Source organism: Oncorhynchus clarkii, chromosome 11, assembly GCF_045791955.1.
Source record: "Oncorhynchus clarkii lewisi isolate Uvic-CL-2024 chromosome 11, UVic_Ocla_1.0, whole genome shotgun sequence".
Taxonomy (NCBI): Eukaryota; Metazoa; Chordata; class Actinopteri; order Salmoniformes; family Salmonidae; genus Oncorhynchus; species Oncorhynchus clarkii.
The window spans coordinates 17,401,083-17,428,349 of NC_092157.1; the positions used below are offsets into that span (position 1 = coordinate 17,401,083).

General features: G+C 43.6%; 1 protein-coding gene across 1 annotated transcript in view; it reads right to left on the reverse strand.

The window, feature by feature from the left end:
- Window positions 1-19,239: 19,239 nt before the first annotated feature.
- LOC139420310 (contactin associated protein 2a) overlaps window positions 19,240-27,267 on the reverse strand; it is a 264,488-nt gene continuing 256,460 nt past the window's right edge. Inside the window, exons 26-28 of the mRNA XM_071170257.1 lie at window positions 21,452-21,730; window positions 20,750-20,821; window positions 19,240-20,473 (exon numbers count right to left, since the gene is read on the reverse strand). Of these exons, the coding sequence (XP_071026358.1) occupies window positions 20,271-20,473; window positions 20,750-20,821; window positions 21,452-21,730 (554 nt within the window). The 3' untranslated portion in view covers window positions 19,240-20,270. The remainder of the gene's footprint in view (window positions 20,474-20,749; window positions 20,822-21,451; window positions 21,731-27,267) is intronic.

Sequence of the window (27,267 nt, forward strand, 5' to 3'; positions counted from 1 at the left end):
TCTCGTCAGGGTCTTGTTCTTTTGTGTTCAGTAGGTGACGACGATTGCGGCGGTACACTGCTCCTTCTGCGGTGCTGACGTGATATGAACGTTCAGTGTCAGCTGGCTGGATGACGACTGCTGGCTTCCAGTGGCCATGCTCCTGGATTCTAACTGACTCTCCGTCGTTCAGTGGTGACAGTAGTCTAGCTGACCCGTTGAAGTATCACTTTTGTTGTTGTCTCTGTTCATGTTTTTCTTGCATTTCCTTGTAGCTGACGACCTCAGGTTGCAGCTGCTGGTTGGTGCTAGGAAGGCTTGAGCGGCTCATCAACAGCTGGGCTGGTGATTTGAAGTTGTCAACTGGAGTGTTGCCGTATTTAAGAAGACTGAGGTAGGGGTCTCTCGTCTGCTTTTGCTTTGTCCATGAGTGATTTAGCAGTCTGCACAGATTTTTCAGCAAGGCCATTACTTTGAGGGTAATGTGTGCTTGTGGTGACGTGTGAACTCCCATGCTTTGTGAAGGATTCAAATTCATTTCATTTGTAACAGGGGCCATTGTCAGAAATTAAAGTCTCTACAATGCCATGCCTGGCAAAGATTGCTTTCAGCTTGTGTATTCCAGATGTGGTGCTGTGAAGCTTGTCAAGTTCGTAGAATCTGCTGTAATAGTCCACTGTTACGATGTAGTCCTTGTTGTTCCAGGTGAACAGAACGGTTGCCACGACCTTCCAGGGTCGGTCTGGGATACAGTGCGATAACATTGGCTCTTTGGTGTTTGAGGGGCGTCGTTCAAGACAGGTGGTGCATTTAGCAACAATATCCTCTATTTGTTTGCACATTCCATGCCAAAACAAAATGTCCCGTACTCCCTGTTTTCACTTTTCCATGCCCATGTGTCCAGCATGGATCTTTGTCAAAATCTCTTCTCTGAGACTGGTAGGAATTATGATTCTCTCCTTTTAAAATAATTCTGTTGATCTGTGATAGTTCATTATGATGGTTTCAGAACTTTGAGACGCTCTGAGGGCATTTTCTCCTATCCTCAGGCCATCCATCCTGTATGACTTTCCTCAGCTGTGTGAGCCCTTTTCTGCTTCTGCTCGGATCTCCTTCAGTTTTGTGTCCCTAACTGGTAAGTTGCTGTACACAGTGTGCACTTGCATGTCCATGCCTTCGCTGAGGCTGAGGCTGCTAAGAAACTTCCCAGAGAGTGTGTCTGCGACAGGGATGTCTTTGCCTGGATGGTGAGTGATTGTGAAGTTGTATTTTTGTAGTTGAAGGATCTTTCTCTGTAGCCTTGGTGGGGCTGCGGCTAACGGTTTCCTCATGATTGACTCGAGGGGCTTTTGGTCGGATTCTACAATGACTTGTCGTCCATATATGTACTGATGGAAATGCTTACATCCGAACAGAATGGCGTAGAGCTCCTTTTCGATTCGAGTGTAGTTGATTTCACAGTCTGAGATTTGGAAGCATAGCCGATGCACCTAGTCCATATTTCCACTCTCTGGAAAGCAATGTTGTGTTGCATGTCCCAGAGAAACTCACTGGACTGCTTTATCAGCTGACGCAGGGATGCATTAGCATTGGAGAGGCTGGGTCCGAACTTGGCTAAGTAGTTGAACATGCCAAGCACTTTTTCCAGCTTTGCACAGTTCTGGTGGTTCCATTTCTGAAATGGCTGAGATCTTCTGTGGATCTGGATTGATACCATTTGCTGTGAGAAGATGTCCGAAGTAGCTGACCTCTGTAGCGCCGGACTCCTCTCTCGCGGGACCTTTGCAGCATCGCGCAGAGATTTCTGTCGTGTTCCTCTTTGGTTCGACCATTTCCACAACCCCGTCAAGGCCTTTGGACAATTTTTCGATATTTCGCTGAAATTCGTCTTGGACTGTGATAATCCCAAAAGGCAGGCAACGAAACCTGTAGCTTCCAAACAGTGTGTTGAACGTTGTGAGTAGCCTGATCTGGCGTCCATGACAACGAAGGAGCGTGCTCCCGCTAGCGTGTGTATGATGCCCTCTAGCGTCGGTAAAGGGTAATGCGGGCGTTTGATGGCCTTGTTCAAGTCTCTTGGGTCGAGACATACTCTGAGCTTGCCTGTGCGTGGTTTCTCCACCCCCACTAACGTGTTTACCCAGTCAGTCGGTTCTGTAACCTTGGTGACTATGTCAGATTGCTTCATGCTCTCCAACACTTTCTTCAGACGGGCACAGGGGATGCGTCTGGGTCAAGGTGAATGGTACATTCTCCTGGGAATAGTCCTATTCCTGTAAAAGTGGAATGGGGGGCAGCATCATGTTGTGGGGGTGCTTTGCTGCAGGACGGACTGGTGCACTTCACAAAATAGATGGCATCATGAGGCGGAAAATTATGTGGATATATTGAAGCAACATCAAGACATCTGTCAGGAAGTTAATGCTTGGTCACAAATGGGTCTTCCAAATGGACAACAACCCCAAGCATACTTCCAAAGTTGTAGCAAAATGGCTTAAGGACGACAAAGTCAAGGTATTGGAGTTGCCATCACAAAGCCCTGACATCAATCCTATAAAAAATGTGTGGGCAGATCTGAAAAAGCGGGTGCGAGTAAGGAGGCCTACAAACCTGACTCAGTTACACCAGCTCTGTTAGGAGGAATGGGACAAAATTCACCCAACTTATTGTGGGATGCTTGTGGAAGGCTACACAAAACTTTTGACCCAAGTTAAACAATTTAACGGCATTGCTACCAAATACTAATTGAGTGTATGTAAACTTCTGACCCACTGGGGATGTGATGAATGAAATAAAAGCTGAAATAAATCCTTCTCTCTACTATTATTCTGACATTTCACATTCTTAAAATAAAGTGGTGATCTTAACTGACCTAAGACAGGAAATTTTTACTAGAATTAAATGTCAGGAATGGGGAAAAACTGAGTTTAAATGTATTTAGCTAAGGTGTATGTAATCTTCCGACTTCAACTGTAAATATATGTATGTGTAATTTGTACAGTGCCTTCGGAAAGTATTCCAACCTTTGACTTTTCACATTTTTTTTAGGTTACAGCCTTACTCAAATGATCAGCAATCTACACACAATACCCCATAATGACAAAGCAAAAACAGGTTTAGAAATTGTAGCAAATGTATTGCAAATAAAAAACAGAAATATCACATTTATATAAGTATTCAGACCCTTTACTCAGTACTTTGTTGAAGCACCTTTGGCAGCAATTACAGCCTTGAGTCTTCTTGGGTATGACGCTACAAGCTTGGCACACCTTTATTTCGGGAGTTTCTCCCATTGTTCTCTGCAGATCCTCAAGCTTTTTCAGGTTGGATGGGGAGCATTGCTGCACAGCTATTTTCAGGTCTCTCCAGAGATGTTCGATCAGGTTCAAGTGACTCAAGGACATTCAGAGACTTGTCCCAAAGCTACTCCCGCATTGTCTTAGCTGTATGCTTAAGGTCGTTGTCCTGTTGGAAGGTGAACCTTCCCCCCCTGTCTGAGGTCCTGAGCAGGTTTTCATCAATGATCTCTCTGTACTTTGCCCCGTTCATCTTTCCTTCGATCCTGACTGCTCTCCCAGTCCTTGCCACTGAAAAACATCCCCACAACATGATGCCGCCGCCACCACCATGCTTCACTATAGGGATGGTGCCAGGTTTCCTCCAGACGTGACACTTGGCATTCAGGCGAAAGAGCTCAATCTTGGTTTCATCAGACCAGAGAATCTTGTTTCTCATGGTCTGAGAGTCTTTTGGTGCCTTTTGGCAAACTCCAAGTGGGCTGTCATGTGCCTTTTACTGAGGAGTGGCTTCCATCTGGCTACTCTACCATAAAGGCCTGATTGGTGGAGTGCTGCAGAGATGGTTGTCCTTCTGGAAGGTTCTCCCATCTCCACAGAGGAACTCTAGAGCTCTGTCAGAGTGACCATCGGGTTCCTTGACCAAGGCCCTTCTCCCCCGATTGCGCAGTTTGAACGGGCGGCCAGCTCTAGGAAAAGTCTGGGTTGATCAATGCTGCAGAATTGTTTTGGTGCCCTTCCCCAGATCTGTGCCTCAACACAATCCTGTCTCTGAGCTCTTCGGACAATTCCTTCGACCTCATGGCTTGGTTTTTGCTCTGACGTACAATGTCAGCTGTGGGACCTTATATAGACAGGTGTGTGCCTTTCCAAATCATGTCCAATCAATTGAATTTACCACAGGTGGACTCCAATCAAGTTAAAAGAACATCTCAAGGATGATCAATGGAAACAGGATGCACTTGAGCTCAATTTTGTGTCTCATAGCAAAGAGTCTGAATACTTATGTAAAGAAGTTCTCTGTTTTTAAAATTTTAATACATTTACAAAATGTCTAAACCTGTTTTCGCTTTGTCATTATGGGGTATTGTGTGTAGATGGCTGAGGATTTGCATTTATTTAAATCAATTTTAGAATAAATCTGCAATGTAACAAAATGTGGAAAAAGTGGATGGCTTGTCCTCTGACAAATCAACTTTAAATTTCGGTGTTCCTCCAGGCTCCATTTTAGGACCACTATTGTTTTCACTATATATTTTACCTCTTGGTGATGTCATTCGGAAACATAATGTTAATTTTCACTGCTATGCAGCTGACACACAGCTGTACATTTCGATGAAACATGGTATATATAAGTATTTTACACCTCACTTTTGCTGAGACAGGTAGAAAACCTTTTCCTCTACAGTCCAATATGTATTCCATATGCAGGGAAGTGCATTGGCAGCTATGTCATGTTGCAGGGGAAAATAGTCAAACTCTGAAATACCAAATAATTAGTATTTATTAGCAAAGGATTGTAAGACAACTGCTGGCTTCAGCACATAGTGTTATGGTTTCACAGAACTAGGTTAAGATACATGAGTCTATAAGCCATGATTAGAGGGTGCTACTAGGATAAGATACATAAGGCTATGAACCACTAGGTGCTACTAGGAAAAGATACATGAGACTATAAACCATGATTAGAGGGTGCTCCTAGGATAAGATACATGAGACTATAAACTATGATTAGAGGGTGCTACTAGGATAAGATACATGAGGCTATTAGCCACTAGAGGGTGCTACTAGGATAAGATACATGAGGCTATCAGCCACTGGAGGGTGTTACTAGGATAAGATACATGAGGCTATCAGCCACTAGAGGGTGCTACTAGGATAAGATACATGAGGCTATCAGCCACTGGAGGGTGCTACTAGGATAAGATACATGAGGCTATCAGCCACTGGAGGGTGTTACTAGGATAAGATACATGAGGCTATCAGCCACTGGAGGGTGTTACTAGGATAAGATACATGAGGCTATCAGCCACTGGAGGGTGTTACTAGGATAATATACTTGAGGTAAAGGAAAGGGGGATACCTAGTCAGTAATCCAACTGAATGTATTCAACTTAATGTGTCTTCTGCATTTAACCCAACCCCTCTGAATCAGAGGTTATAAGCCATGAGGGTGTTACTAGGATAAGATACATGAGTCAATAAGCCACTAGAGGGTGCTACTAGGAGAAGATACATGTCTATAAGCCTCTAGTCTAGAGGGTGCTACTAGGATAAATCTTCTTACAGCAACCCTCGACAACATTCCGCTGAAAAGGCAGCGTGCAAAATTCCCATTTTTTTTTTTAAATATGTAACTTTCATACATTAACAAGTGCAATACACCAAATGAAAGAGAAACTTCGTGTCCGTTTTCAAAAAGGCTTTACAGTTGAAAGCACAACATATGATTATGTTAGGTCAGAGCAAAGTCACAAAAACACAGCCATTTTTCCAGCCAAAGAGAGGAGTCACAAAAAGCAGAAATATAGATTAAATTAATGACTTTGATGATCTTCATCAGATGACACTCATAGGACATCATAGTGCATATTTATATCCAAAAATCTCAGTTTACATTGACGTGTTACGTTCAGTAATGTTTTGCATCCATTTTTAGCGAACAGCAGCTTGATGTCATTGTTTGGCTTGTAACCCTTCCTCCTTCGGTGTGGTTTAACGAAGGATGGTAATATTAATGGTGCATTACCCCCACCAACAGGACTGGAGTATAAATCCATTATCTTTTGACACAAAAATGAGAAAAGGAAAATTACTGCCAACTAACCCTGCACTCTTTAAAAACCCACCTCCCCATTCCACTCTTTTGATCATATCTAATCCTCCACTCATTAAAAACCCACCACCCCATTCCACTCTTTTGATCATATCTAAAGGAAAGGGGGATACCTAGTCAGTAATCCAACTGAATGTATTCAACTTAATGTGTCTTCTGCATTTAACCCAACCCCTCTGAATCAGAGGTTATAAGCCATGAGGGTGTTACTAGGATAAGATACATGAGTCAATAAGCCACTAGAGGGTGCTACTAGGAGAAGATACATGTCTATAAGCCTCTAGTCTAGAGGGTGCTACTAGGATAAATCTTCTTACAGCAACCCTCGACAACATTCCGCTGAAAAGGCAGCGTGCAAAATTCCCATTTTTTTTTTTAAATATGTAACTTTCATACATTAACAAGTGCAATACACCAAATGAAAGAGAAACTTCGTGTCCGTTTTCAAAAAGGCTTTACAGTTGAAAGCACAACATATGATTATGTTAGGTCAGAGCAAAGTCACAAAAACACAGCCATTTTTCCAGCCAAAGAGAGGAGTCACAAAAAGCAGAAATATAGATTAAATTAATGACTTTGATGATCTTCATCAGATGACACTCATAGGACATCATAGTGCATATTTATATCCAAAAATCTCAGTTTACATTGACGTGTTACGTTCAGTAATGTTTTGCATCCAAAACATCTGGTGATTTTGCAGAGAGCCACATCAATTTATAGAAATACTCATAATAAACATTGATAAGAAGATACAACTGTTATTCACAGAATTAAAGATATACTTCTCCTTAATGCAACCTCTGTGTGAGATTTCAAAAAAACTTTACGGAAAAAGCAAACCATGCAATAATCTTAGTACGGCGCTCAGACGACAAATCAAGCCAAACAGATATCCGCCATGTTGGAGTCAACAGAAGTCTAGAGGGTTCTACTTGGATAAGATACATGGGGCTATTCGTCACAAGAGGGTGTTACTAGGATAAGATACATGAGGCTATGAGCCACTAGAGGGTGCTACTAGGTTAAGATACATGAGGCTATAAGCCACTAGAGGGTTACTAGGATAAGATACATGAGGCTATCAGCCACTAGTGGGTGTTACTAGGATAAGATACTTACTTTTGATTTTGACCTCCCCTTTGTTCAGGGACACATTATTCCATTTATGTTAGACACATGTCTGTGTAACTTGTTTATGTCTCAGTTGTTGAATCTTATGTTCATACAAATATTTACACGTGAAGTTTGCTGAAAATAAATGCAAAGCTACAAAAAAAGATTGATTTCATGTCATACACATAGCATTTTACCGCATACCTTTATTTTGAAGGCAAAATAAGAAAACCGGAAGTCTTAATGTTGCTGCTGTGACGTTAATCCTAATCACACCCATCCCTGGAATGACTGGTACTATTGGTGCTTTCAAGAGCACTGGGAACTAGGGAAAAAACAAGGTCAAATCAGGACATCAGTGATCTTCAAGGTCGGAAAGTCGGAGCTCTATAAAGATGCCCTAGCTTGTAATTCAGAGTTGGATGACTGTTCAATACAATTTTTTCCAGTTGAACGCACAATAATGTTCAGTTGTGGATGTCGATTAAGGCATCCCCCAGCACCTCTGATTCAAAAGGGTTGGGTTAAATGCGGAAGACACATTTTAGTTGAATGCATTCAATTGTACAACTATGGTAACTAGGTATCTCCCTTTCCCTTTAAATTCTGTAGAAAGGTAACTGTGATTTTAGCGAACAGCAGCTTGATGTCATTGTTTGGCTTGTAACCCTTCCTCCTTCGGTGTGGTTTAACGAAGGATGGTAATATTAATGGTGCATTACCCCCACCAACAGGACTGGAGTATAAATCCATTATCTTTTGACACAAAAATGAGAAAAGGAAAATTACTGCCAACTAACCCTGCACTCTTTAAAAACCCACCTCCCCATTCCACTCTTTTGACCATATCTAATCCTCCACTCATTAAAAACCCACCACCCCATTCCACTCTTTTGATCATATCTAATCCTCCACTCATTAAAAACCCACCACCCCATTCCACTCTTTTGATCATATCTAATCCTCCACTCATTAAAAACCCACCACCCCATTCCACTCTTTTGATCATATCTAATCCTCCACTCATTAAAAACCCACCACCCCATTCCACTCTTTTGATCATATCTAATCCTCCACTCATTCCACTATTTTGACCCAATCTAATCCTACACCAGGCTGACTGCCTGGGAGGACGGGACACTACCATTCAACACACTCTTACTCTTCTGCAGTAAAATCTCGCAATCCCAAGTAATTCTCTGCAGCTGTCACCACAACACCTATTTTCTGTGACTTCCATTCCATTCCTGCGTTATAGCTGATAACCATGGCAATGAACGCTAAAAAGCCAACCTTACTGAAACACATCTCATTAATCCTATCACTCTGTAATGGCAAACGTCTACAACTCACCGAGAGCCTCTTAGGATCCCTCACCCCTCTTCCTCTACTTTCTTCACTGCCTCGGCACAGGACACCTTTTGTCAAACTCTGACCCTGGCAACATCAACCTGCCTCTTGCTCCGGACACCTCTGATCCCCAGCAACATGGGCACCCCTACAGTTAACACATAAAATCAAATGTTATTTGTCACGTGGTTCGTAAACAACAGGTGTAGACTAAGAGAAAAAGACTTACTTATGGGCCCTTCCCAACAATGCAGATTTTTGTTGTTGTTGTTGAAATAGTAGAAAAATGGTAACAAGGAATAAATACACCAGGAGTAATGATAAGGAGGCTATATACACAGGGTACCCCTGTACAAGCTAATTGAGATATATGTACATATAGGTAGGGATAAAGTAACTAGGCAATGGGATAGATAATTAACAGTAACAGCAGCATATGTGATCAGTCAAAGCAGTTAGAGCAAAAAGGGTCAATGTAGATATTCCGGGTAGCTATTGGTTAACTATTTAGCAGTCTTATAGCTTGGGGGTAGAAGTTGTTCAGGGTCTTGCTGGTTCCAGACCTGGTGCATTGGTACCGCTTGCCATGCTGTAGCAGAGAACATTCTGACTTGGGTACCTCTTCGTTCACCGATACTACACCTTCCTTTGTCCCATGCCCTCCTGCACACATCTCACATCTAGGAATCTCCCTCCTACATGCTGCTGCAACATGACTACAAGCTTGGCACCTGAAACATGGTAGTGCATTCGGCACAATAGCTCTGACGGGATAACTGATATATCCTAACATTTTCTTTATCAGGTAACGACTCAGCCGCAAAACTCAAAGGACAGACAGGGACTCTGTTTCATCCCGCTCACCATCAGGTCTGTGTCGCACCAAACAGCAGGCATCACAGACACCGGGAATCTTCAACTTCAGTTGATCCACCTCCACCCTTACTGCTACCCCAGTAATCACTCCTTTCAATGGTGCCCCATTCCTGAGAGCAGAAACACAAAAAAGTCGACTTCGGGTTACCTTAACTCCTTTTTCACCCAACCTGAAACCACATATGGGTCAGCCAAAAGGCAGGGCTCCACTTTCTCCAAAAATGTCACGCCTACTGGACCAGATGAATCTTTTTTCATGACCATCGAGGTCTTCACCACACCTCCCACCTCAGGTAATTCATCCTCACTCTCTTCCAACCACATATGGGTCAGCCAAAAGGCAGGGCTCCACTTTCTCCAAAAATGTCACGCCTACTGGACCAGATGAATCTTTTTTCATGACCATCGAGGTCTTCACCACACCTCCCACCTCAGGTAATTCATCCTCACTCTCTTCCAATTCACCTCCAGAACTACTGGAGTATAGCACATTCTGTCTGTACTCGACGCCACTCTACCTCAACACACTATCTCCCTTGTTGTCACTAGCTTCATCAGGTTCTAACTTGTAACCTACTTTCCTTCTCCTCATTGACCCCAAGCCTGGAAATATACTTCCATTAGAATCCTTATCACTGACACTATCGGATTCCATGTTTCCATCCTTTTCCACTACTACATTTTGTTTGAGTCCACTACTAATTTTCGAGACTGCTACCACGCTTCCCACCACATGGAACCCCGGCTTCACCCCATCTTCCGAAAGAATGACCTAACGCCTTGCACCCGTAATCCTTCCTGTGTTTCAGTCACGTCTGCTCCTCCCCTAAGACACTGAGTGTGTTTCAGTCACGTCTGCTCTTCCCCTAAGACACTGAGTGTGTTTCAGTCACGTCTGCTCCTCCCCTAAGACACTGAGTGTGTTTCAGTCACGTCTGCTCCTCCCCTAAGACACTGAGTGTGTTTCAGTCACGTCTGCTCCTCCCATAAGACACTGAGTGTGTTTCAGTCACGTCTGCTCCTCCCCTAAGACACTGAGTGTGTTTCAGTCACGTCTGCTCCTCCCCTAAGACACTGAGTGTGTTTCAGTCACGTCTGCTCCTCCCCTAAGACACTGAGTGTGTTTCAGTCACGTCTGCTCCTCCCCTAAGACACTGAGTGTGTTTCAGTCACGTCTGCTCCTCCCCTAAGACACCGAGTGTGTTTCAGTCACGTCTGCTCCTCCCCTAAGACACTGAGTGTGTTTCAGTCACATCTGCTCCTCCCCTAAGACACTGAGTGTGTTTCAGTCACGTCTGCTCCTCCCCTAAGACACTGAGTGTGTTTCAGTCACGTCTGCTCCTCCCCTAAGACACTGAGTGTGTTTCAGTCACGTCTGCTCCTCCCCTAAGACACTGAGTGTGTTTCAGTCACGTCTGCTCCTCCCCTAAGACACTGAGTGTGTTTCAGTCACATCTGCTCCTCCCCTAAGACACTGAGTGTGTTTCAAAGTGAAGGATATCACTCTGCTGATTTCCTCAATCATCTGTTCATAATCTGACTCTACTGCTCCTTGTCCTCTCTCAGAGAAGCTATCCTGGCCCCCTCGTCCTCTCGTAGAAGCAGCTGCTTCTGCTTCTCAAGCTCCTCCTGTTTCTGTGTGCTGGGCCTGGCTCTGGAGACAGAATCATGCCTCAGAAATTCATACAGGGTCAAAGACATTTGCTCAAAACTGTTGCATTCTCCGATTGATACTGAAGTAGCGTTCTTACCTTAATGTGCTCTGTTTGATCAAATGATAGTTTAACGCTATTTAAGTCCCGTAAGGGCTCCAGGGCAGTTTGGAGCTCTTCCTATTGGAGGGACATTTCTGATACCGGATAGTCACGGGATTAACAGGAATTAACAAGTCAAATAGAACAGGGATTGTTTTAACTCTTGTTCTCTTTGATACAATCATTTATTTGGCATGTCTATACATTTTAATGGAATAACAAAGGTTTATATAAAATAAATTAATTAATTGCGTACCTTGTGAAGCTGTAGATCAGGGGTGTCAACTCATTCCATGGAGGGCTTATTGTCTGCTGGTTTTAGTTTTTTCCTATCAATTAAGACCTAGGCAACCAGGTGAGAGGAGTTCCTTACTAATTAGTGACCTTAATTCATCAATCAAGTACATGGTTGAGCAAAAACCGCAGACACTCGGCCCTCCGTGGAATACGTTCAGAGCCTGCTAGTTTTCTTTTCAACCTGATAATTAATTCAACCAACCTTGTGTGCCAGGCCTAAACCATTCTCTGATTAGAAGGGAACCATGAAAACAAGCAGTGGACATGGCTTTGAGGTCCAGAGTTGAGTTTGAGGACTGTAGAGCTTAATCTATTGAGCAGTAGTCAAGGTTTTTGTGGTGTTTGGAGGTCTGACACATCAAAAAGTGGGGGTGTTTATCCTCCAGACAGAAGCGTTGGAGTTTCTCCCTGTGCAGACAGCAAAACACCCCAGACTCTGAGAGATGCTCTGGAAGTCACCTTGTCCTAGAGAGATTTACATGGTAATCATGAAACACAGACCATATTTTAGGTGTTTCTAAAAACCCCTATGGGAAAAATGAATGGTGGAAAAATTATTGGAACCATTTCCATGTTTGACTGCTAGGTCTTATGGGTATTATGACTCATACTGTGGTACTCTATAAAGTGTTCGTTGTCATTCAACGAGAAAGGACAAGTTTTCATGCACATTTTTCCAATTGGGAAATACTGCACCAAACATCTTAATTAGGTGTAAAATTGTGTGACTAAGACATCCCCTGCAAAATTGTCAAAATTATTACAGATTTCTTGATTTATCTAGATCAGGTATTCCCAAACTAGGGGGGTACACGTAATGCCGTAGGGGGTACGCCAAATAAAAATGTAATTCACAATGTCTTTTTTTTCTTCACGTTTTCAAACAGCTCATTTATATTTTCCAACGAAGCTATACATTTGGGTGAGGTTGTTTTCTCGCCTGAGTGGCCTCGTTTCACTGCCAAAAAACAAATTAAACCATCTAGCGAAATAACAACACAATGTCAAATACAGGTAGCCTAGTCAAATAATTAACATCCAATCACATTACAGTTTTTCTCAGTCACTTTGGTGCATTTCTTAGATCAAAAGTGCAATTCTTGATACTACTTGTACAAATTCCAAATCATCTAGTCACTTGTGCACATCATTAAAGCAATTTCTTATTCCTTTGAACAAATTGTAATTGATAATGTACAAGTGTCAGCTTTTTTCCACATTATCAATTGCTCATGTCATGTTGATCAAAATATAGTAGATGGTTCTCTGTTGAATAGTCTTACCCCTCAAAACATCTAGGCATTAGTTCCTTCAATAAGCCATTACATGCAAAATTGTTGAACTATTTGTCATAAACTGTCAAGCATAGTTTTACACATTTCTATTAGACCTTTTGTACAAAAACGTGAATTGTTGAATCGTGCAGGTGAAATTGACCCCCACTCATGAAGGAATATAAAGTGTTAGTTCAACCAACAATCAACCAGTTTTCTAAATTGCTCAAAGGTGCATCTCATGAAGAATCAATTGGCAAGCATATATAGACAGACCACAACACAGAGTTGCAATTTTCCAATAATGGATGGACCAGGAAACGAACAGGGTCAACAGCCAAGAGGAGGAAGAAGAGGAGCAAGGATGCGTGGTGGAAGGCAAAACAGTAAAGAGGCAGAAGAGGACATAGGCGCATATCTGATGACATAAGGGCCACTATTGTAGACCGTGTTGTCAATCATGGCCTTACAATGGCTGAGGCGGGTCGAAGGGTGCAGCCGAATATTGGGAGATCAACCGTGTCCTCAATATTTCAAACGTTTCGAAGAGAGAACAGGTATGTCCACCAATGTACAGTGAGTGCACTGTTACTGTATATAAGCAGTATACTGTATACTTCCTACAATGCTTCATATTACAGTAGTCCACTTGTATTTCACAGCATACAGAATATACTCTATACTCTATACAGATACATACTACACCTTACATGCACCCACCTGCATGTTTTACAGTAAAATGTGTGTTTGCATAGTTTTTGTCTTTGTGAAAGTGTGCGATGCATCACTGCATTTTTCCCCACATAGGACTGCAAGATTACCTCAAACCGGTGGCAGAGGACGCCTTTTCACACCTCAACAGGAGAAGGCTATTTGCACCATGGTCCGAGCAAACAATGCCATGAGACTCAGGGAAATACAAAGGACCATTATAGAAGACAACAATGTCTTTGAAAACATCCATACGGTTAGCATCTCAACCATCGACAGGGTGCTGCATAGAAACCAGATGAGTATGAAACAGCTGTACCGTGTACCATTCCAAAGGAATGAGGACAGAGTTAAGGAGCTACGGTACCAGTATGTACAGGTAAAACAAATATCTAATATGTAACTACTTTACAGCAACATTTTATAGTGATACATAGTACAGTAAGCATAAACTGCACACATTTCCATTGTTGTGGAAGGAACATGCAATATATGTAAATTTTATGTCACTCTTCCTTACCAAAACAAATTCAACTGTGTGTTCTGGGATATAGAGTATAATGGAGTTGGAATCAAGTGAACTCTCTCACAACTTTGTATACGTGGATGAGGCTGGCTTCAACCTGACCAAATGCAGAAGGCGGGGTCGGAATATCATCCCTGATGATGAGAGGGGTCTGTTTAGAGAGGATTTGCCAAAGTATGTGGTCATTTGTGATAATGTGAGTTTCCATCGATCAAACATCATAAGGCAATGGTTTGTGATCCACCTGAGGATGCTCATAGAATTCCTCCCACCTTATTCACCATTCCTTAACCCAATTGAGGAGTTATTTTCAGCATGGAGGTGGAAGGTGTACGATCGTCAGCCACACACACAGATGACCCTGCTGGCTGCAATGGATGCAGCATGTGAGGACATCACAGTAGACGCCTGCAGAGGATGGATAAGGCATTCCAAAAGATTCTTTCCACGTTGCATTGGAAGGGAAAATATCCGGTGTGATGTGGATGAGAATATGTGGGCCGACAGACAGGAACGTCTGGATGTGTAGAGACAGCACAACAGTGCTGCGGGCAAAGTTGTGCCTTAGGGGTGGTTTCCTGTGTTTCTTTCTAATTTAGTTTTTTTTCCTTTGTGCCCCTTGGGTTGTCCAGTCTCTTTCAATCAATAACCCACATACAGTAATATGTAAATAGTACTGTTGAAATTGATATATGCCATAGAAGTGCAGCCTTGTGCATTTTCAATACAGTAACTGTCATCCAAACTGTAGCCTACGTTTATATCAGGTAATACTGTCAAAGTACACAGTTACATTGACAACATGCCTAAACATTTTGACAACCTTGTTCGTGAACATTGACTCAATGACTTATCATTCTGATGACACTGACATGATCATTGGCATGAATGTTTACTTTTGAGAGATGTACTAAGGATGTGAAAAATGCACCAAAGCGACTGAGAAACTGTAACTGTGGGAAATCCACTAACTCACTAAATCCACTACTCTCTCGTGGGAAATCCACTAACTCACTAAATCCACTACTCTCTCGTGGGAAATCCACTAACTCACTAAATCCACTACTCTCTCGTGGGAAATCCACTAACTCACTAAATCCACTACTCTCTCGTGGGAAATCCACTAACTCACTAAATCCACTACTCTCTCGTGGGAAATCCACTAACTCACTAAATCCACTACTCTCTCGTGGGAAATCCACTAACTCACTAAATCCACTACTCTCTCGTGGGAAATCCACTAACTCACTAAATCCACTACTCTCTCGTGGGAAATCCACTAACTCACTAAATCCACTACTCTCTCGTGAGAAACCCACTAACGGTCCATATGTAGCCAAATGTAGCGTTTTCTGCATTATACAATGATATGGGCAGCGACCATGTAACGCTTTTACAACATACAGAAGAAGTGCACTGGTTATCAAGAGGCAACGTATTGACATGTTTCACACTGATGCCCTTAGCAACCACGTACCTACGTGAGAGTGGATTCTCAGCCCTCACTAGCATGACAACTAAATACAGGCACAGACTGTGTGTGGAAAAAGACTGAGACTCTCCAATACAACCCAACACTGCAGAGTTATGTGCATCCTTTCAAGCACACCCTTCTCATTAACCTGTGGTGAGTTATTCACAAATAAGGTTTTATATGTAAGATGGCAAAATAAAGAGCAAAATTATTGATTATAATTGTATATTATTACTTGTGCCCTGGTCCTATAAGAGCTTTTTGTCACTTCCCACAAGTGCCACCGCACATTTGCTAACCGAGCTATCTGCATTGTGTCCCGCCACCCACCACCCCCTCTTTTACGCTACTGCTACTCTCTGTTTATCATATATGCATCGTCACTTTAACCATATCTACATGTACATACTACCTCAATCAGCCCGACTAACCAGTGTCTGTATATAGCCTCGCTACTGTTATAACCTCGCTACTGTATATAGCCTCGCTACTGTTATAGCCTCGCTACTGTATATAGCCTCGCTACTGTTATAGCCTCGCTACTGTATATAGCCTCGCTACTGTTATAGCCTCGCTACTGTATATAGCCTCTACTGTATATAGCCTCGCTACTGTTATAGCCTCGCTACTGTATATAGCCTTGCTACTGTTATAGCCTCACTACTGTATATAGCCTCTACTGTATATAGCCTCGCTACTGTTATAGCCTCGCTACTGTATATAGCCTCACTACTGTATATAGCCTCGCTACTGTATATAGCCTCGCTACTGTATATAGCCTCGCTACTGTTATAGCCTCGCTACTGTATATAGCCTTGCTACTGTTATAGCCTCACTACTGTATATAGCCTCTACTGTATATAGCCTCGCTACTGTTATAGCCTCGCTACTGTATATATAGCCTCGCTACTGTATATATAGCCTCACTACTGTATATAGCCTCTACTGTATATAGCCTCGCTACTGTTATAGCCTCTACTGTTATAGCCTCTACTGTATATAGCCTCTACTGTATATAGCCTCTACTGTATATAGCCTCGCTACTGTGTATATAGCCTCGCTACTGTTATAGCCTCGCTACTGTATATAGCCTCACTACTGTATATAGCCTCACTACTGTTATAGCCTCGCTACTGTATATAGCCTCGCTACTGTGTATATAGCCTCGCTACTGTGTATATAGCCTCGCTACTGTATATAGCCTCGCTACTGTGTATATAGCCTCGCTACTGTGTATATAGCCTCGCTACTGTTATAGCCTCGCTACTGTATATAGCCTCGCTACTGTTATAGCCTCGCTACTGTTATAGCCTCGCTACTGTTATAGCCTCGCTACTGTTATAGCCTCGCTACTGTATATAGCCTCGCTACTGTTATAGCCTCTACTGTATATAGCCTCGCTACTGTTATAGCCTCGCTACTGTATATAGCCTCGCTACTGTTATAGCCTCGCTACTGTTATAGCCTCGCTACTGTTATAGCCTCGCTACTGTTATTTTTCACTGTCTTTTTACTGTTGTTTTTATTTCTTTACCCATTGTTCACCTAATACCTTTTTTGCACTATTGGTTAGAGCCTGTAAGTAAGCATTTCACTGTAAGGTCTACACTTGTTCTATTCAGCGCACGTGACAAATAAACTTTGATTTGATTTGTGACAAACTCACACTAATTCTTATGTTTAATAAATGTATCCTATAGTGTTTGTGTGTCAGGCTTACAATGACGGCAAAAAACAACATTTGAGAGTGCGCTGACCCTGGTGCTAGAGGGGGTACGCAGCTGGAGGTTGAATGTTTGAAGGGGTATGGAACTATAAACGGTTTTGGAACCACGGATCTAGACGAATTCTGACTAATTTGAGGAAATGTGTTCTGGATATGTGGTTGCTACGGTGTCTCAAGAGAGAGAAACAGTGATATTGACATTTTTTTCTAGTTTTTCAAGCAATGGTCTTTAAGGGAGTATGCGAGGCACAAACGTTCGCTTCCCCTAGCTGGGTTCTGCAAACCGAACCTAATATGCGGAAACTTTAGAGCTGTCAAATGCACAAGCAGCTTCTGTCATTAGGCCTGTACCTAAATTGGACATTGCCATTGGCAGCACGGAGTCGCATTAAGAGAAATCCCATGCAGATAGAAATCCAAATGATTTTGTTTAATGAATGTCAATTTGAGTGTCATTATTTCCATATAACACATGAGTGGGATGGGTGTGGCTTTGTGACAATGATTAAGAGCAGCTGCTCATCAACTTGACAGCTCCAACTTAGTTAATATGGAGGACATGATCTGAATAACGTTGCCTACTTAACTGCAGATGAAGTCAGGAGAAAAAGTGTTGTTTCATATCTAACCTACTTTACTTATTAACAAACCTGTAAAATGACGACTCAGCATTCTCTCTCTCTCACCCCCTCCCCCCCTCAAACATTTTCTCCCTCTCTCTCACCCCCCTCCCTCCCTCAAACATTTTCTCCCTCTCTCTCTACCACCCCCTCTCCCTCCCTCAAACATGTTCTCTCTGACAAACACACATACCCAACATTGTGCCATCCTTGACAAGGTCCCCACCAGATGAATACACGGTAGCCCTGGATGTAAATACGGTCTTTATTGAACTGTACAGAGCTGAAAGCAAGACTGAGATGACTGACAGTAGCCTGGTGGCTAGATGTGGCATGACAACGAACATTAGATGGCTAAACTCACCAACAGACATATCTATTGGTGACGGCTGACGGCCTTGTCTTGGTGCTTTTAGTCTCCGTATTCTCTGTGTGGGTTATGGTGTCCTTAGTGTGGAATTTTCCCAGACGATATACAAACATTTCACAACATTTTATAAAGCAATATAGAAAAAAAGAACAAAGAAAAATGAACCATGACAACAAGCTACAAAAATGGCAGTCATGACATCATCACACTGTATCCGGGTAACACCGGTATGAAGTAAACATTTGGAACGACTGATAGACATGATAAATAAATATGAATATCAAAAATATGTACATGTCTAAAAAAAGAAAGAAGGAAAATGACTGGCGCTGACATGGGTCTGTCTCTACCACTACGGTGCTGTGTAACCGCGTTGTGTCGCCAAGAGGAAGGATAGTGGCTGACTCCTGAAGGCACGGTGGGTTAAACCATTAAACACTGTACGACCAAGCCTCGAACCCTCACGCTCTACCACAAAGCCTTGTCCTATGGAACGCAGGCTACACCCCTCTATGCCACCGACCCTGTCTACACGCAAAAACAACACTTTCAACATAAGGTAAGATGTCTAGCCTTCTCTCATTCTCATTGTGTCTCACGAGACAAACTCTCAGTATTAGAAGTTTCATGAGCGATCGAATTGATCAATCTTGGAAAACAAACATGAGAACATAAGACTGAAGTGTTTGGCAACAGAATACACACTGAAAGTTCACTCACAGGAAGGAAAGAAAGCCATCTGCCATGCAGAGTGTTAATCTATGTTTTCCCCATCATGCTTTGAGACATTCCTCTCCAGTCATCGATGAGGAGGAATTCTCGTTGATACAATCTAATGTCATAATTAAATTAAAGTAAACTTCTCTCTCATACATGTGCTATGCTTAGAAATATTACATATACTATGTGAAATGTCTTGTAAATGTAGAGTACCAATGTCGCTGAATAAATAAACATATTCAAATATAAATAAAATCTATTTATAAATCAAATCTATTTACAGCATGACTTTTGACATCCATGTTTCTGTAATAACACATGGAGGGACTGGTTTGTGGGGTGTATATGGAAAATGAACATGTAAGCGTGACCAACAGAAATGTTAAACTTAGAAACAGATGATTTAACATAATCTGTCAGATCTCAGTTTAAAGCGGCAATCAGCAGTAGAAATAAAAACAGTGTCCCCTGCCCGTTTCCGTAAAAAGCTGAGGGATGGGGCTGGAGAAACTCTCAAATTCATAGACAGAGCTATGAATGCAAGGACTGACCATCCATGATATCAACATTATAGTTATAATCATGTTTTGAGGCTATATAGTGTTTGTTTACATTTACTTTGCTTTCAAACATTGAAGTAAAACAAGCTTATATTTCAGGTTCTGATTGGGTACGACAGTTGAACTAAGCTCATGAGACATTTATAAGTTACATTCTTCAAGAATGGGTACATATAATGAATTTCTAAGTCCAATAGTGGATGTAGCAACTCCTGATTGCCCCTTTAAAAAACAAACAAGTCTGTGCTAGTGTATGATCCAGTGGTTATTATTATTATTAATATACAGAGGTCAAATACATAAGTCAAATAACTTGAGCCGTGGTAATTGAGTTTGATTTAGTTTGGTACAATGGAGACAAGAGAATAGTCCCAAAAGTGCAAACTCCAAGCTGAATCAATGACATTTTGATGTACTTGAGATATGTATTTGATCCAGATTTGTTATTATATATCTATTATGTATTCAAAGGACTCCTGACAACTCCCAAATACAATACAAAGAAGGACTCATCAGTTAGTATGTACAGATTTAGTCTCTCAACGCAACGTTCCAATAGACTCTCTTCTCTCTTCTGCTTTTATGAAAAAAAAATCTGATTTCTGTACACCATTCTTTACCCACTTCCGCCCCCTCCTCCATTCAGTAGGGACACTATTGGATGACATCTCTCTCCATCTCTCCTGCGATTGGTCAATAGATGAAACTCCCACTCTCCAATTCTCATGTGATTGTTGGTTAGATACACAGCCACCCCTTCTCTCTCTCTGTCTTTCTATTGGCAGTTAGATGAACCACTCTTTCTTTGATTCGTCGATGGTCTCTGGGTTGGGGTCGGTGCCGATGATGGTGGTGTCAGCTGATTCGCCACTGGCTGGCTCCGCCGCTTTCGACTCATTGGTGTGGTAGGAGCCCTTGTGACGGAACATGTAGCGAATCAGGAACGCCAGCGTGCACAGGATGGTGAAGATCACCACGGCAATGATACCTGGGGGCGGAGGTATAGAAGTACTTTTAGAAGTACATGTCATTTTATAAGAAAGAAAATTGATATGGCCAGTTGAGGTTAGAGAACCAATTTATAGAGGAACATTTGTAATACATTTGTTGACATCATGTATGGGAGACACATTTGGAGACACTTATCTGCAGCGGAGGCGACTGAATGCCAAGAGATCAAGATCACATCTGGACCTGGCACAGAGTCATGTCTCTGTGATACTCCTCTTTAAAGATAACAGATATGTGAATATGCTGAACATACCTCCTATAATAGCTGAGTTCCTGTTGACTCCATCTGGGATCACTCTCTCTTCATTAAATGGGAACTCTGCACCTGGAGACACACAGAGACAGGAAATACAGATCACATCAGCCATACAGACACACATACACACGCTCGGACATGCACACACGTGCACGTGCACACACCACTGTCATTCAACTTTAATGAATCCACACCAGGCCAAGCTGTCCAGTCTCCCACTAATTGGCTTTTATCCCTCCCGATGGAGAAATCTGTCAGGTAGACGAGTGGAGAGAGAGAGCGAGAGAGAGAGAGGGAGAAGAGAGAGAGAAAGAAAGAGAAAGAGGTGACAGGAATTGGAGAAAGGCAGGAGAGAGTGGGTTGATGAGAAAGTCTGAGGGGCAACAGAAATCTGGAGAGAGGAGACGATAGAGAGATAGAGAGAGAGAGAGGGAGAGAGAGAGAGAGAGAGAGAGAGAGAGAGAAGAAGAAGAGGAGTAAGAAGAGACCGTGAGACCATGAATCTGCTCTGTCAGTTTTGTTTCTGGCTCCTGGATCAATAGATGTGATCGACCAGAAACAGAGACAGAGACAGACAAGTAGAGAGAGACAACCATTCCACTGGATCACAAGGAAGACTGCAGCACCCACAATATGATAATGTGTGTGTGTGCCTGCTTTTCCTGCAGAAATGTTTGTATGTGTGTGTGGGTATCGTACCTGAGTCCAGGCGCCAAGGATCGGTGGCAGCAGACATTGGTGGGATGGTGAGAGGCGAGGCTCCACAGTTAGATTCTACCAGCTTACCCTGGTAGGACACTGGCACAGACTGTCTGTCTGTCGGTTTGTCTGGATGTCTGTCTATCGGTCTATCTGCTACAAGGTTTCTTAGGGCTGTTTTCAGGGGTGTGACTCCGTTGAACTGGACGCGTGACAGACAGCCTATGAACCCTGGAGTGTTATAACGCTCTATAAGCGCTGGGTCTATCACGCCGGTCTCTGAGGAGAGAAAGAGAGAGAGAAACAGAGCGAGGCAGATAGTGGTTTGAGTTTTAACAAGATTGTATTATACGATACAAAACTTTAAGGCAGCACCCAGTATTAATAGTCCAAAGCAGAAGGCTGAGAAATGAGGAGAGGAAGGAAATGTACATAATCAGCACTTATATTTCCAGCAAACCAACTGCAGCAGAGTGTACAGTAAGCCACTGGCCACAGCACTTTCTTCCTACCAGCTATCATACACCTGCATCAGCACATTTACAGGGAAATCATCAAGACATCACCACCATGGGATACAACACACACGCACACACACACGCACACACACACACACACACACACACGCGCGCACGCACACGCACGCACACACACACGCACGCACGCACGCACACACACACACACGCACACACACGCACACACAAACAAAGTCATTAGAATGTGTGAGCAGGTTTTTAAATCAGTTGCAATGACTAATCTTCCGTGCTGTTAGAGACAGGAAAGAAGGGGAGGAAGAGAGAGACAGAGCGAAAGAGACAGACAGACAGACAGACAGACAGACAGAAGAGCTGGTTTGCAGTACCTTTTTTGGAAAGTAGTACCTATTCAGTATGTTAATTGGGACAGAAGAGCCCGTACACTAAAGATTCTCAGAAGGAGACATACGGCAGACGTCTCAAGACATACGGCAGACGTCTCAAGTATGCCCCTGGAAATGCAAATGCGCTACGCTAAATGCTAAATGTACTCGTTACAACTCAATCTTTGATCAAAATTCACAAGCAGGGTATTGAATTAAAGCTACACTCGTTGTGAACCTAGCCAGCAAGTCAGATTTTTAAAATGCTTTTCGGCGAAAGCATGAGAAGCTATTATCTGATAGCATGCACCCCCCAAAATGCCAGCACGACACGTAAACAACAGATTTTGCGGTAGCCGGCGCTACCCAAAACGCAGAAATAAAATATAAAACATTCATTACCTTTGACGAGCTTCTTTCTTGGCACTCCTATATGCCCCATAAACATCACTATTGGGTCTTTTTTTCGTTTAAATCGGTCCATATATACCCAAAATAGCTTTGTATGGAAGCTGTGTCATTCAGAAAAAAACATCGTTTTTAAACGCTGCGTAATTTTTTTAAATTAAAAAAGTCGACGATAAACTTTCACAAAACACTTCGAAATCCTTTTGTAATCCAACTTTAGGTATTAGTAAACGTTTATAATCTATCAAAATGATTACAGGGCGATGTATTTTCAATAGGTCTTCGCTTGCAAATCAATGGCTGCTAATGTCTTCATCAACTACATCCGGGTGAAGACTGGGAAAATGGATGCCAGATAGATGGATTTTCCAACAATTAATTCAATTGAAAATGACGACAATGGCGACATCGTGTGGAATTTGTATGAATTGCAGGCAGGTCGATATTAAATTCTGTTCTCTTTTAACAACTCGTGGAAGTGACTTATGGAAATTATTTTTAGCTTTCAGAGAGCAGTTTTTCTTGCGTTTTTCAATGAAACACACGATCTGTTATAGTCACAGCCGTGATTTAACCAGTTTTATAAACTTCAGAGTGTTTTCTATCCACACATACTAATCATATGCATATACTATATTCCTGGCATGAGTAGCAGGACGCTGAAAAGTTGCGCGATTTTTAACAGAATTTTCGAAAAAGGAGGGGGTAGAAGTAAGAGGTTTTAAGAGCTAGTGTAGCCTGAACCTTTAAACACACCTTCTTCAAGGAAAGAAGAAGACACGTTATATCCAAAAAACAGAGCAACAAGGGACACAAGCAAAAAGGAGTAGTCCAAGGAACCACCCAACTCAGAGGATAGGAAAAGAGCAACAAGAAAGGACACACAGCCATCAGCAGGCAACAAGATCAAGGAATCCACTCAGGACCAGAGAATACAAGGCCATCTCTTCTCCTTTGTTCTGCTCGATGTGGCCTAGCCAATGGTCAAAGACTTTGCCCACAAACTGAGTATAACACTCTTACTATTCACACACACCGAGGTCTCTCTTCTCGTCTTTCATTCTATTTCATTCTACATGATCACTCTCATTATGTTTGCAAATATTTTGATTAGCGTTATTAAGTGTTGATTGTATAAAGAACTTGTGTTTGTCTTGTTATTCTGGTAAAAAGCTCCAATTGATTCTCAAAGAATTAAGAATTATTACTAAAATAAAGTCAGTTCTTAGAGGACCATTTCGTCCAATAACTGGACTGGGACTCATTAATAATATCATAGTAAGAAGTGTATACACTACCTTACATGGGCTTATACTGTGTGTATGTACTGTTGGGCCCTTTGGCCACACACCCTGAACAGGAAAAACACAGGACCCAAGTTAGAGTCTGTAGAATAGGGCCAGGAGGTTTTACGGTCAGTCAGGGAAAACAGATAACATTACAATAACACACAAACTCCCTTCACTCTTTCTCCACTATCTTTCTCCACCTCCCTGCACCTTTCACCTTCTCTGTCTCTCTCTCTTCTCTGTCTCTCTCTTCTCTGTCTCTCTCTTCTCTGTCTCTCTCCCGTCTCTGTCTCTCTCTCTTTGTCTCTCTCTTCTCTGTCTCTCTCTTCTCTGTCTCTCTCTTCTCTGTCTCTCTCTTCTCTGTCTCTCTCCCGTCTCTGTCTCTCTCTTCTCTGTCTCTCTCTTCTCTGTCTCTCTCACGTCTCTGTCTCTCTCCCGTCTCTGTCTCTCTCCCGTCTCTGTCTCTCTCCCGTCTCTGTCTCTCTCCCTTCTCTGTCTCTATCCCCGCCTCTGTCTCTCTCCCTTCTCTGTCTCTCTCCCGTCTCTGTCTATCTCCCGTCTCTGTCTGTCTCTTCTCTGTCTCTCTCCCTTCTCTGTCTCTCTCCCGTCTCTGTCTCTCTCCCGTCTCTGTCTCTCTCTCGTCTCTGTCTCTCTCCCGTCTCTGTCTCTCTCCCGTCTCTGTCACTCTCCCTTCTCTGTCTCTCTCCCGTCTCTGTCTCTCTCCCGTCTCTGTCTCTCTCCCGTCTCTGTCTCTCTCTTCTCTGTCTCTCTCCCGTCTCTGTCTCTCTCCCTTCTCTGTCTCTCTCCCGTCTCTGTCTCTCTCCCGTCTCTGTCTCTCTCCCTTCTCTGTCTCTCTCTTCTCTGTCTCTCTCCCGTCTCTGTCTCTCTCCCTTCTCTGTCTCTCTCCCTTCTCTGTCTCTCTCCCGTCTCTGTCCCTCTCCCGTCTCTGTCTCTCTCTTCTCTGTCTCTCTCCCGTCTCTGTCTCTCTCCCGTCTCTGTCTCTCTCTCTCCCGTCTCTGTCTCTCTCCCTTCTCTGTCTCTCTCCCGTCTCTCTCTCTCCCGTCTCTGTCTCTCTCCCGTCTCTGTCTCTCTCCCTTCTTTGTCTCTCTCCCGTCTCTGTCTCTCTCCCTTCTCTGTCTCTCTCCCGTCTCTGTCTCTCTCCCGTCTCTGTCTCTCTCTTCTCTGTCTCTCTCTTCTCTGTCTCTCTCCCGTCTCTGTCTCTCTCCCTTCTCTGTCTCTCTCACGTCTCGGTCTCTCTCCCGTCTCTATCTCTCTCCCGTCTCTGTCTCTCTCCCGTCTCTGTCTCTCTCTCGTCTCTGTCTCTCTCTCGTCTCTGTCTCTCTCTCGTCTCTGTCTCTCTCTCGTCTCTGTCTCTCTCGTCTCTGTCTCTCTCCCGTCTCTGTCTCTCTCCCGTCTCTGTCTCTCTCCCGTCTCTGTCTCTCTCTTGTCTCTGTCTCTCTCCCTTCTCTGTCTCTCTCTTCTCTGTCTCTCTCTTCTCTGTCTCTCTCCCGTCTCTGTCTCTCTCTCTTCTCTGTCTCTCTCCCTTCTCTGTCTCTCTCCCGTCTCTGTCTCTCTCCCGTCTCTGTCTCTCTCTTCTCTGTCTCTCTCCCGACTCTATCTCTCTCCCGTCTCTGTCTCTCTCCCGTCTCTGTCTCTCTCTCTCTTCTCTGTCTCTCTCTCGTCTCTGTCTCTCTCTCGTCTCTGTCTCTCTCTCGTCTCTGTCTCTCTCGTCTCTGTCTCTCTCCCGTCTCTGTCTCTCTCCCGTCTCTGTCTCTCGCCCGTCTCTGTCTCTCTCTCGTCTCTGTCTCTCTCCCTTCTCTGTCTCTCTCCCGTCTCTGTCTCTCTCCCTTCTCTGTCTCTCTCCCGTCTCTGTCTCTCTCCCGTCTCTGTCTCTCTCTTCTCTGTCTCTCTCTTCTCTGTCTCTCTCTTCTCTGTCTCTCTCCCGTCTCTGTCTCTCTCCCGTCTCTGTCTCTCTCCCGTCTCTGTCGCTCTCTCTTCTCTGTCTCTCTCTCGTCTCTGTCTCTCTCTCGTCTCTGTCTCTCTCTCGTCTCTGTCTCTCTCGTCTCTGTCTCTCTCCCGTCTCTGTCTCTCTCCCGTCTCTGTCTCTCTCCCTTCTCTGTCTCTCTCCCGTCTCTGTCTCTCTCCCGTCTCTGTCTCTCTCTTCTCTGTCTCTCTCTTCTCTGTCTCTCTCTTCTCTGTCTCTCTCCCGTCTCTGTCTCTCTCCCGTCTCTGTCTCTCTCCCGTCTCTGTCGCTCTCTCTTCTCTGTCTCTCTCTCGTCTCTGTCTCTCTCTCGTCTCTGTCTCTCTCTCGTCTCTGTCTCTCTCGTCTCTGTCTTTCTCCCGTCTCTGTCTCTCTCCCGTTTCTGTCTCTCTCTCGTCTCTGTCTCTCTTTTCTCTGTCTCTCTCCCGTCTCTGTCTCTCTCCCGTCTCTGTCTCTCTCTTGTCTCTGTCTCTCTCCCTTCTCTGTCTCTCTCTTCTCTGTCTCTCTCTTCTCTGTCTCTCTCCCGTCTCTGTCTCTCTCTCTTCTCTGTCTCTCTCCCTACTCTGTCTCTCTCCCGTCTCTGTCTCTCTCTTCTCTGTCTCTCTCCCGTTTCTATCTCTCTCCCGTCTCTGTCTCTCTCCCGTCTCTGTCTCTCTCTCTCTTCTCTGTCTCTCTCTCGTCTCTGTCTCTCTCTCGTCTCTGTCTCTCTCTCGTCTCTGTCTCTCTCGTCTCTGTCTCTCTCCCGTCTCTGTCTCTCTCCCGTCTCTGTCTCTCTCTTGTCTCTGTCTCTCTCCCTTCTCTTCTCTGTCTCTCTCTTCTCTGTCTCTCTCCCGTCTCTGTCTCTCTCCCGTCTCTGTCTCTCTCTCGTCTCTGTCTCTCTCCCGTCTCTGTCTCTCTCCCGTCTCTGTCTCTCTCCCGTCTCTGTCTCTCTCTCGTCTCTGTCTCTCTCCCTTCTCTGTCTCTCTTCCGTCTCTGTCTCTCTCCCGTCTCTGTCTCTCTCTCGTCTCTGTCTCTCTCCCGTCTCTGTCTCTCTCCCGTCTCTGTCTCTCTCTCGTCTCTGTCTCTCTCCCTTCTCTGTCTCTCTCTTCTCTGTCTCTCTCTTCTCTGTCTCTCTCTCGTCTCTGTCTCTCTCTCTTCTCTGTCTCTCTCCCGTCTCTGTCTCTCTCCCGTCTCTGTCTCTCTCTCGTCTCTGTCTCTCTCCCTTCTCTGTCTCTCTCTTCTCTGTCTCTCTCTTCTCTGTCTCTCTCCCGTCTCTGTCTCTCTCTCTTCTCTGTCTCTC